Source organism: Podarcis erhardii (assembly GCF_964252035.2).
Source record: "Podarcis erhardii genome assembly, chromosome: 8".
NCBI lineage: Eukaryota > Metazoa > Chordata > Lepidosauria > Squamata > Lacertidae > Podarcis > Podarcis erhardii.
In genome coordinates, this window is record NC_138499.1 from 81,929,323 (window position 1) to 81,941,779 (window position 12,457).

The window sequence follows — 12,457 nt, forward strand, 5'->3', positions numbered from 1 at the left end:
GGCACAAACACACAGTGGCTGAATAAGAGGGCAGAAATTTAGTATCAGTTACCAGGAGGGCATCTAAACAAACAAACACGACACTTTTATTTACATGTCGGTAGAGTGGGAGACTCTTAATTTCAGGGTTCTGGGTTCGAGTCCCACATTGGGCCAAAGATCCCTGCATTGCAGGGGGTTGGACTAAATGACCCTCGTGCTCCCTTCGAACTCTATGATTCTCTGAACCGCAGGTGAAAGTGAACAAACTATACTGTGGACATTCAGTGGAGATACCCATAGGGTCGTAAATCCCAGAGCTTAAAATAGCCAGTTGCTTTGTTTTCCCTTTGTGATGTTTTGGACGCACCAGGACTCTTCAAGAAAATGCATAATTCTGGGTTTCTTTTAGGATGAAGGTCTTTTGTTGTGTGCTGCAGTGGCTGGATCAGGGGGACGGGGACGGGGGAGTTTCTGCTCCTAATTATCCTCTCGCCTCCTGAGTTTAATTTTGTCGTTGTCTTTCCCCATTAGCTCTGCAGCTCAAGGCTTTGGCTGGCAACAGACTGTTTAACACACTTGTCAGTTTGAATGTTTCCTTTGGGCTTCCCAGAGTCGTGCTAATTTCGCTCTGTTGGCGGTTCTTAATTGTGTGAGCAGCGGCAGAACAACTGAAGAGTCACCCCTCGAATGTGCTCTCATCTGGCTGGTACAATGATGCTCCCGTACAGCAGAATACTTGCTAATGGTTGTGATAACTAAAAACACTGATTAGCAAGTTCCATTCATCTCAAAAGAGAATTAGAAGAGCTTCTAATTAGGGTTGAAGTGTTTAGAGCTGGAGGTGAAATGTTTGAAATCAGGATGGGGCAACTTGAGCAACACTGGCAGTGCAATCCTATATAGTCCTGGACTCAGAAGTAAGTCACATTTAATTCAGTGGGGCTGTGGTCTAAACCACAGAGCCTCTTGGGCTTGCTGATCTGAAGGTCAGCAGTTCGAATCCCTGCAACCGGGTGAGCTTCCTTTGCTCTGTCCCAGCTTCTGCCAACCTAAGCAGTTTGAAAGCACACCAGTGCAAGTAGATAAATAGGTACCACTGTGTCAGGAAGGTAAATGGCGTTTCCGTGTACTCTGGTTTCCCTCATGGTGTTCTGCTGCACCAGAAGCAGTTTAGTCATGCTGGCCACTTGACCTGAAAAGCTGTCTGTGGACAAACGCTGGCTCCCTTGGCCTGAAAGTGAGTTGAGCGCCGCAACCCCATAGTCGCCTTTGACTGGACTTAACCGTCCAGGGGTCCTTTACCTTTACTTCCACAGATAAGTGGGCATAGGATTGCAGTCCAAGAGTCCTGTCAGAAATGTATCCTGGGTAGAATCACAACAATGCGCTACTTTTTAGCCACATAAAATTAATAAGCTGTGCTGTCACTGTCACAAACATTTTGTTTATTACGGTTCTCCCTCCAAGGACCTTGCAGTGGCCTGGTATTGCCTTCCATCTAGGAAGATCTTAAGGCCAGACCTGTTTAACTGCCTTCTAACCATTCTCCAGGACTAGAAACTTCAGTATTTAAAAAAAAACCCTGATGTTTACATTCCTAGAAATGTTGGACTCCATAAACTGCCATGCTGCCTGCAACTATATAAGATCATGCCCAGGACGCAGGAGGTGTAAAGATCATTGCAAAAAAACCAACAACCCTGAATTGGTCTGTAACGAATTTTAATAGCTTGCCTACTTGCCCTGAAACAAATGTTATCATGGCCTAACTAGATATTTGTTGCAAGGAATAAGCGCTTTTTATTTTTTAAAAATAAAACCCATAAAGTTCAGTAGATTTTTTGATTTTGATTTTTATTTTTTTGGTCTTTGGCTTATTGTCAAAGAGAATTTCCTCCTTGTCCCTGTGATCCGGGGCAGGGGTATTGAATAACGTGAAGATAAGTTAATTTGTGCCTGCACAGACTTGCCCACGCTTGAGAGGCAACCTAATTATTCTTGGTTGATTTTGGAAAGGTTCATTAAACCTTACCACGAACAAGATATCTCGGGGCAGCTGCTGTTGTATCTGACACCTTCCTGGATTTCTGAAAGCCTTCAGTTCATGTTTATGGTTTCATGCTTCCTGTGGTGACGGAAGGACACACAGTTCTGTATCCCCATGTCCACTCTGCCGTACAATGTCATAAATGTTTGGTTGCTCCTCTCTCTGCTCCTCTTTCTGTAATGTGAACACCAGCCACCAGCGCTTGTCAACATTTGGCCTATTAGCAGTGCCATTCCTCAGCATGTTTACTCAGAGGTCGGCCCCATTGAGTTCAATGAGACTTACTCTCATTAAGAGTAAACCAAGAGCACAGTCCATTGGGAAGCAACGGCATTGAAATCAATGGGAACAGAGCAGCACTGAATTCTTGGGCTGCCTCCATACATTTTAGTAGTGTTTGTACAGGAGAGAAAGCCCGGGAATTGTACTCTGAAGATCAGTCTCCTCTCTTTCCTTATTTCTAGAAAGGAATTAGGCTTCCCACAATTTACTTCAGTGTAAGTTCAACCACAGAGCCTCGGGCTTGCCGATGAGAAGGTCGGCGGTTCGAATCCCTGCGACGGGGTGAGCTCCCGTTGCTTGGTCCCTGCTCCTGCCAACCTAGCAGTTCGAAAGCACATCGAAGTGCAAGTAGATAAATAGGTACCACTCCGGCGGGAAGGTAAATGGTGTTTCTGTGCGCTGTTCTGGTTCGCCAGAAGTGGCTTAGTCATGCTGGCCACATGACCTGGAAGCTGTATGCCGGATCCCTCAGCCAGTAAAGTGAGATGAGCGCCGCAATCCCAGAGTTGTCCGCGACTGGACCTAATGGTCAGGGGTGCCTTTACCTTTACCTAAGTTCAACCAGCGTTTGTGTGTGTGTGAATTAAAGCCAGCTACATTTACTACAGGGATTGGCAACTATTTTTTGGTCAGTGGGCACCTTTGGAGTTTTGAGAAAGGCCCATTGGCGCGCACACTACATGGGGACATGTGCTCAGAAGAAGCAAGCACGAACTGAACAGGAAGAGCAAACAGTCTCTCTTCATTGTGGATTTTTGAAGGAACATCTCCGAAACCCACATTCCCAGCATGTTCACACACTTGTCTCAGTGACGTCTTGCTGGCTCGGTCATGTCCACAGAATGGAAGATGGCAGGATCCCCAAGGGAAAGCAGGCTTCTGGCACCAGGCCTGCTGGCAGACTAACTCTGTGTTACAAAGATGTCTGCATACATGACATGAGCGCTGGCGACATCAACTTTGCTGTATGAGAATCCCTTGCAGACCATTGCGGTGCCTGGAGACAGGCAGTCAAGCTGTGTATCCATCGCAGAGACCAGGGGAGGAGTGACTGCTGGGAGGAGCACAGGGGGAAGAAACGCCAAGGTGTATCTGCAGCGGCAAAACTGGACGCCTTCCTCTGCCCCAGCTGCAACAAAACATGTCTCCCGTATCGGTCTCTACAACCACAGCAGGAGCTGCAGTTATCCAAAAAATTTACTTTACCCCTCAAAGGTGCACTCTCCTGAGACAGACCAATTGTTGTTTAGTCGTTTAGTCGTGTCCGACTCTTTATGACCCCATGGACCAGAGCACGCCAGGCACTCCTGTCTTCCACTGCCTCCCCCAGTTTGGTCAAACTCATGCTGGTAGCTTCGAGAACACTGTCCAACCATCTCATCCTCTGTTGTCCCCTTCTCCTTGTGCCCTCCATCTTTTCCAACATCAGGGTCTTTTCCAGGGAGTCTTCTCTTCTCATGAGGTGGCCAAAGTATTGGAGCCTCAGCTTCACGATCTGTCCTTCCAGTGAGCACTCAGGGCTGATTTCCTTAAGAATGGATACGTTTGATTTTCTTGCAGTCCATGGGACTCTCAAGAGTCTCCTCCAGCACCATAATTCAAAAGCATCAATTATTCGGTGATCAGCCTTCTTTATGGTCCAGCTTTCACTTCCATACATCACTACTGGGAAAACCATAGCTTTTACTATATGGACCTTTGTTGGCAAGGTGATGTCTCTACTTTTTAAGATGTTGTCTAGGCACCATAGTCTAGGCACCATAGTTACTAGTGGGAAAAATGCCTGGACAAAATGATGCTCTGTTGGCAACCCCTGTTTTTCTGTAAGCAAGTTTTAATACGTCTCTGTATTTATGCAAGCCCCAGCATTAAGGTAAAAAGCGGCATTCATTTGCACAGCAACCGATTGGTTGCAAGGCACCCCACTGCAATGAAATCTTATTTACAATTAATATACATTTCAGATTTGCATTCTTCTGACAAGGCAATGAATATTTTTGCCATGATTGGGAAGTGGGAGTAGAGCTGCCTGTTGGAGGGAACCATATGTCATGACCTGGGCCCTGAATTCCTAATGTTTACTGTTCATTTACTCTCCTTTCAACTTCTTCCCTCTTCTGAGATGCTTTGTGAAGTTGTGAATTCAGGACTTACTGCAGGTTTCCTTATGTAGGTAAGGAATCCTAGGTGAAATGTTTTCTGTTGAAAGATACTCCAAGCTAAACATGTCAGGCCAACATGGTGTAATTTGACATAATTCTGTTTACATGTGACGTCCTGGCATGAAACTGAGATGAAGCAAAAGCCTGTGATTTTTAAGGGGTTCTTTTACTTCTTTTTAACTCACTTTAAGCTTGGATTCAGCATTTGATTATGCACATGGGGTATTAAGATGTTGTGTTTTTTTCTAGGACAGTCTATGTAAACTGCTATGCTATTATTATTATTATTATTATTATTATTATTATTGGTTTGGATAGGTTTGCCAGCAGGCTTCAGCCAAGTAAGCTTAAAGGTAGATCTCGTATTCAGAGGTAGTACACATCTAATTCCCAGATGATGGAGGCAAGACAGGACTGCTTGGTCTCTGTTTGGAGACAGGAATGTTGGACCAGATGGAGCCAGATCTAGTATTTATTTTTCGGTTCTTATCGCCATCTCCTGCAATTTGGCAGTTTTAGGCATCGTGGTCTGAATGAGGAAAAATGAACACAGAAGAGAAAATAAATGAATAAAGAGAAGCATTGGGAACACACACCTGCTCATTTCTTGCTGAAGAGTTAAACAAGAATTGAGGAAGAACTTGGGAGACTGGTGAGATACTAGTCCATGGCCTGTCATCCTTTCAAGTCACCTCATGAATGGAGGAGAGGGGGAGGGCACAACATGCAAACCCATTTTTAAGAAGCAATTGGCCACCAGTAAGCCAAATGGAGTACCAAAATAGAAAGTACCAAATAGAAACACATTTACTTGCCATTCAGTGCAAGCAAACGTACCCTTGTTTCTTTTGTTGACTGCTGCTCTAGGATCACATCTTAAGGCTAGATTTAGTTGATGCAGAAGGAAACATGCAATCTCTTGTCCGAACAAGGTTCAGAGGTGTGGCGTTGCTGCTGTTGTTTTTTTTTAAAAAAAGATTGTTAATCTGTTTACATAACGTATTCAGGAGTGGGGAGTCAAACAAACATTTTACTGAGATCGCAGACCGGTGTATCACTTCAGATTGTGTATGGGGGCTCATATGTTTGAAGGACTTCCAATTAGAAATGAGTAAATCCCTACACCGGACAGAACACTGGGGCCAATGGTTCCACCGTATTCTGTCTCTGACAAACTCGTTTTCTACATGGCATGCAGTGAGGTGTGTTTTTGTACGGAGGAGCATTTAGTCATGTTAATCGCCATGCGCAGCCTGAAACGGAACAGCCCAGACACAAGTTTTCCACCTCAGTAAGAAACTAGGCCTAATGGATCAATCAATAAGATTGCCAATCTTATACCTGCTCTTCCTTCAAGGAAATTTAGCAGAATCCTGCTTTGCTTCAACCTGACCCATTTGACTGAATTGCCTCTGTACTGTGTGCCTAGAGAACATAAGAAGAGTGGAGAAAGAAAATATCCCTCTGGGGATAGCAGCCTTGTCCTCCATGAATTTGCCTAATCCTCTTTCAAAGACATTGAAGTTGTTGGCCGCCAATGCCTCTTGAGAGAGCAAATTCCATCGTTTCAGAGCACACTCTATTTTATACAGTTGCATTCCTATCTTCCTTGACCCTTGGCCATGCTGGCTGAACCTAATGGGGGGGGGGTCCTGCAATTTCTAGAGAGCCAGAAATCCCTGCTTTACATGATGATACGTATGAATGTGAAGGGACGCAGATGGCGCTGTGGTTTAAACCACAGAGACTAGGGCTTGCCAATCAGAAGGTAGGCAGTTCAAATCCCCGCAACGGAGTGAGCTCCGGTTGCTTGGTCCCAGCTGCTGCCAACCTAGCAGTTCAAAAGCACGTCAAAGTGCAAGTAGATAAATAGGTACTGCTCTGGCGGGAAGGTAAACTGCGTTTCCATGTGCTGCTCTGGTTCACCAGAAGCGGCTTAGTCATGCTGACCACATGACCCGGAAGCTGTCTGCAGACAAACGCCGGCTCCCTCGGCCTATAGAGTGAGATGAGCGCCGCAACCCCAGAGTCGTCCGCGACTGGACCTAACGGTCAAGGGTACCTTTACCTTTACCTTATGAATGTGAAGTAGCCTGAGGTTGATGTGAGCTTCAGAAGACTAGTGGTTATCCAAGGATAGCTGATCACGTAAACATACGAGGTTCTACCACTCTGTTGTCTCCTGCCAAAGAAAGAGGAGATTTATTTAGGAAAAAACTCGCCCATTAACGATAGGATGCGTAACAAATAAGCTACTGGAAACAAAACAAAAAAATGACACTGAAACATTGAGATAGAGATTATTAGAAACCGTTAATTCCAGATGAATATTCATCTGGAATTGTGTGAACTTTATTTGGTTTGCACCCATAAATGCTTTGCTTATGCTTTTATATACTGTTGGTTTCTGACAGATAAAGTTATTTTAGCTTTTAGGTAATAAACGTAACCCATGGGTGCAAATATAAACAGAGGTCAGGTGTTATTCTTGTTGCATTAAGCTAAAATATAGTGTTAGAAGGGTTCCAGTTATACTGTAGTTTTAATCCCAGGAGTGTAGCTCATGCAAGTGCTTTCTGTCTAGGAAATTGTGTGATACCTACATGCAGACTGTAGCATACAAGAGTTGTGCAGCCCTCTTTTTCACTGCCTGGGGAAGCCACGATTGCCTACGACTCCCCAGAGTTTGTGTCACTTGCACACAAAACGTTTACACATTATTTTAATAGGGGAAAGTGGTTGACACATGAATTAGCCCTTAGTTTTCAGGTGTAAAAAGCCACTGAATTGCTTTAATTGTGGCACAGTGAGCTCACGCACATTTAACTTGTGGTCATTTAGCTTTACACACTTGGCAAAAAAAAATTAAATTTGAATGGGAGGCAGAAAGGGAAGCGGGCACTCGGAAGAAAAGACTTTGGCAATCCCACTCGCTGTTGCACCCAATGTGTTTTGACCATACACAATTTAGGTGTGAAAGTAACCTCTGCGTAGGTTGAAGACTTCCTGTGCTTGAAAGACACATCGTGTACATTCTGGAAGAATAGCTATGTTAGGCCCAGTTCATACATTTCCTGAGCCAATGACTCCCTTCACAATGAGGAATAAGTGTATGTTCTCCCTCCGACATACACCTAATGTAAAACATCAAGTCTAAGTCGTGAAAACTGTGTTCGTGTATGCCTGATTTTTTTTTGGGGGGGGGTGAGGAGACATAATCTGAATTGGGCCTCCATATGGACCATCAACATCATGAATTATATTACTTGTGTTCTAGAGGCACACCTAGGCACCCTTGGCATGGAGCTGTATCAGCAAATGCACCTGTTCCTTGTACCCTTGGTAGTTGCTGGCTCTCTCTTGTCTTCCTTCGCGATTCTTGAGTGCTACTGTGCTTCTTGCGCACTTGGCGGGAGCCAATCTAAACAACCCTTAGATGCGCCCCTGGTGATGCTAAGCCAACCTGCTGCCAGTCAGTATAAGGCCACTTTCTAAGTTCCTAAAACATTTGTTGTGGCATGGTCTAAAACCTTACTTCATCAAATGATGATGATTAATTTGATTACTTAACCACCGTTCACATGTAACATCCTAGGGTGGGTTGCAGTGATTTTAACAATACAATACAGTGGTACCTCTAAGATGCGAACGGGATCCGTTCCGGAGCCCCGTTCACATATAAAAGCAAATGTAACCAGTGACAGCATGTCTGCGCACATGCGTGTCGCTTTTCGCCGCTTCTGCGCAAGCGCGTGATGTCATTTTGAGCGTCTGCGCATGCGCGAGCAGCGAAACCCAGAAGTAACGTGCTCCATTACTTCCGGGTTGCCGCGGAGAGCAACTCGAACGTGCTCATCCCAAAGCACATTCAACCCAAGGTATGACTGTATTTAAAAACAGTTTAAAACATCACAGTCACACAGCTAGGGTACGTCCTAGAAAATAAATATCTCTCAGGTAAATATAGTCTTTCCCCCCACTGTCTATTATTGTTTTGAGTTGAGCTTCTCAATACATGCCGACACACTGTTTAATGTGTAATTTTAACTGATAAATGTTTTTGCTTTCAGATAACCACCCTCATTAACCATAAGGATAAGCCAAAGAAGTCAGACAAGACTTTGAGAGCGGTTCAGCAAGTGGGCCAAGCCGTAAAACTGGCTGTTGGGAGATTTGTCATGGTCGGCAAAGCTATAGCCAATGAAAACCAAGAGTTGAAAGAGGAAATGAAGGTTGCTTGCACTGAGGCAAAGCAAGCAGGTAAATGGGTATTTTTAGAGCATTAGAGGCATGCCATCATCTCTGCTCTGAGAACCCCAGAAAATGCTTCTTTCTTCCAGCTGCTAAAGATAGCTTGAGAGGTGGTGATTAAAGCCATTGGGTGTTGATTTGGCCGGCAAGGAAGAGTTGCAATTTATAATCTTTTTAGTATTTGGAGCAGTGCTCATATCTCCCTACTGGGATTTCTTCTAGCTAGGATGTCTACTTTTTTGCTGAAATTGTACTAACTCCTTCTGTTGATTACTGGCATATAGCCAGTTGGGTAAAGTGAAGCATTAACCTGGAGAAATTGTGGAATGACCCAGCTCCTCAGGGATAATCCTTACGTGATTATGTAAAATAGAAACTGTGGTAATGATTGTGTTGGCTCATTGGAGAATCCTCTGCGGCTTCTGGAAGGAAGTCCCAGGTGTCTAGGCACCTAAATTAGGGGTGACTGCATTTTGTACTCTCTAAATGATGATGTAGAAAGGTGGCCAGTCAGAGAGTGAAGCACTAGAGAATAAAAAAGTTTGCCAACAACCCACCCACCCCCCAAAAAAAATCTTGCCTCGGGGCGTGGCTATAGAATGATCACTTGAGACCTCTGCTCACAAAACAGCCTTGCAATAAACACCCCTTCTGATGATTAAAAAGATAGAAATTGAACATTTTGTGATGATGATGATGATGATGATGATGATGATGATGATTTTGAATTGATTAGTCACTTGATCTTGCCCAGGGCAACCCAAAGCAACTTACAACCAAACAAATAAGCAGACAAAAAGAAAGCTCCACGTAGATCAATTAAAACCAAGAGGAAAAAGAAATACATTTAAAACATCCTGCCCACTTCTAAAAGCCCACAGATTACAAGGCGAAGTAATAGAGAATAGTAATAGGTTATAGAGAAAAGCTTTTGCCTGGCATGCTTCCAGGACCTGAGAAAATAATGGAGGAAACCCTAGTTTTATACTTTAAAACAATAGAAAAAGAAGGAGGCATTATTGAGCCTCACTTCATCAATAATGAAAACAGAACGGCCCCTTATTCTTCCAAACATCCCTTCCCAGGGATTTTCAAACTGATGCAGAATGAAACTTTGCAAAAGAACTAGCTGCTCAGTTCCAGAGTTTTAAAATAGAATTGATGGAAACTGGGAAACAACTAGTTCAGCTCGTAAGAATATTTATTTACTTACTTACTTACTTACTTACTTACTTACTTACTTACTTACTTATTTATTTAACAAACAGGCACTTGGGACTGAAGATATTGTAAAAGTGGTGTTAGAAGTAGAGTTGGTACCTGACAGTACTGTCAAAAAATTGAAAAGAGAGAAGCAAGTAATAAAATACCAACTGTGGGAGGCAGAAAACCTAGTCTTCATCATGATGAAAGATGAAAATGAATGATGGGTTGGATTAGAAAACAGAGAAATATCCGGTCTCCCAATATACATGCTTGCATTGTGGAAGCAAAAACTAAGAACACTTCCAATGATTTAAGAGGATTCATCTATCCCCTAGTATAAGTGTGGAGAACGAGAAAAGAAAAAAATGTCGCCGTTTGTTTCACCTTTTAAACCCCTTGCTTTTCACACAGATCCCCTGCCCCCCGTCCAAACAGGCATTGTGAATATGTGCTTCTGGAAAACAATGGGTTGTACAGTCTGTGAGACTATACTGCGGTATCTGAATAGGAATACAAAGACAGATTTCAGGGGGGGCTCTCTGTGATAGCTTAATTATCATCATTCGAGCATTAGAGTGATTTGGGAGTGGGCTGGGAATAATAGGGGATGAGAAGATTTGCATTTCCTTCGGCAGTTATTTGTCCCTAGACCTTTAGCGCTGTTGATTTAAGATGGCGTACACTCCTCAATACAGCCGTACCTTGGTTTTCGAACAGCCTAGTTCCTGAATGTTTTGGTTCCTGAATGATCAAAACGCAGAAGTGACTGTTCTAGTTTTCAAACGTTCTTTTGGAAGCCGAATGTCCGGCAGGCTTTCCACGACTTCCAATTGGCTGCAGGAGCTTCCTGCAGCCAATCAGAAGCTGCGCTTTGGAAGTAAAACACTTTGGAAGTTGAACGGACTTCCGGAATGGATTCCATTCGACTTCCAAGCTACGACTGTACTCAAAATCGATCTGAATCTGTTTTAATTGCTGTACTTTGCTTAATTTATAGGTGAGACGATAGCACAGCTTACAGATGTAGCTACCATGGACCATCCAGAATCTGATGGCCAGATAACAATTTTCACAGACAAAACAGGAGTGGTAAAGGCTGCAAGACTGTTGCTTTCTTCAGTGACTAAAGTGTTGGTGTTGGCCGACAGAATAGTTATTAAGCAAATTATAACTTCTAGAAACAAGGTATTCAAGGTTTTCTGAATATGGGCACTTCATGCTTGCGTGACTGAACGAGTTGAGTGAGAATGAGGCTTTGTATAGGACTGATAGCATTCTTTAAAATGCAGTTGATTTCAATGGGAGCTAGTTAAATAAATTGGACCCAGATGTACAGACGGTGATCGTTTTGCACAGGGGTTCCATTCCTTGTGTGTCAGCAAAGTGCACTATATGCCTGTATTTAACTCAGACTAGATTGTATCAATTATGTATTAGCTGTTTTTGAGCATTAATACCCCCCCTTTAATATGTAACTGCTACACAGCAAACCACAGAATTGGATTTCTTGGTGCTACAATGGGAATAAATGAACATGAATGACCAGATAGGTTGGGAGTTGAGCTACATTTTGGAATAAAAAAGTGAAAAGGGACTTGCAATAGGAATAACTGACTTGAGTTGGGTGGCCAAATAACGTAAGAAAAGAATTCTTGCATCTAAAATGCAAAACTAAATGTTCCAGAGATTTTTCTTTTTCTTTACCAGTGATATTATAGGTATGTCATTGATAGCTTTATTAAATTTCTTTGGTAGGTCCTTGTAACAATGGAACAGCTAGAGAGAGTGAGTAGTTTTCAGGAATTTGTGCAAATATTCAGTCAGTTTGGAAATGAAATGGTGGAGTTTGCCCATCTAACTGGAGACCGGCAAAACGTAAGTATTGCGAGAAATCCTGCTGCCCTGTGCTTTAAAAAAAGTAAATAAATGAAGTATATTTAAGCAAAGTACTGCGTTTTTCCCCTGCCTGCTTCCATAGGAGAGGAACAGTCATCTGTTCTGCCACATTAAAAACTCTCACTTGCTATTTAGTGGCTGTATTTGAATATCCATTTCTCAGCATATGAGCTTTATGTACCTACACATAGCTGTTTCACTGCTCCCTTTATGCAGGAGGGACAACAAGCCAGGAAGCTGCAGTCAACCATGGCTTCCTGTTAGGTCCAAGCTGCCAGCATGCCCGATAGCCATTAACCATAGTTTGCTGGGCCAGATGTAATGAGAAGCTATAGTTGGCTGCAGCTTCTTGGCTTGCTTTCCCGCTCGCCTGAAGGGAGGAGCGAAGCAGCAGTGTGCAGGTGCAGGTAGTTCATCCATACCTTAGCTTACTAAGCGAAGAGTTCATCATCTGAACACGGCCATTGAATGTAATAATAATAATTTATTATTTGTTCCCCGCCCATCTGCCTGAGTTTCCCCAGCCACTCTGGGCGGCTTCCAACAAAGATTAAAAATACATTAAAATGTCACAGATTAAAAACTTCCCTGAACAGGGCTGCCATCAGATGTCTTCTAGATGTTAGGTAGT

General features: G+C 43.4%; 1 protein-coding gene across 5 annotated transcripts in view; it reads left to right on the forward strand.

Annotated features, from left to right (window-relative positions):
* CTNNAL1 (catenin alpha like 1) overlaps positions 1 to 12,457 on the forward strand; it is a 79,099-nt gene that overhangs the window by 30,677 nt on the left and 35,965 nt on the right. For all 5 annotated transcript variants that reach the window (XM_081872685.1, XM_081872686.1, XM_081872682.1 and 2 more), the window contains 3 exons: positions 8,544 to 8,733; positions 10,928 to 11,115; positions 11,686 to 11,805. In XM_081872685.1, coding sequence (XP_081728811.1) covers positions 8,652 to 8,733; positions 10,928 to 11,115; positions 11,686 to 11,805 — 390 coding nt within the window. In that variant the 5' untranslated portion in view covers positions 8,544 to 8,651. The remainder of the gene's footprint in view (positions 1 to 8,543; positions 8,734 to 10,927; positions 11,116 to 11,685; positions 11,806 to 12,457) is intronic.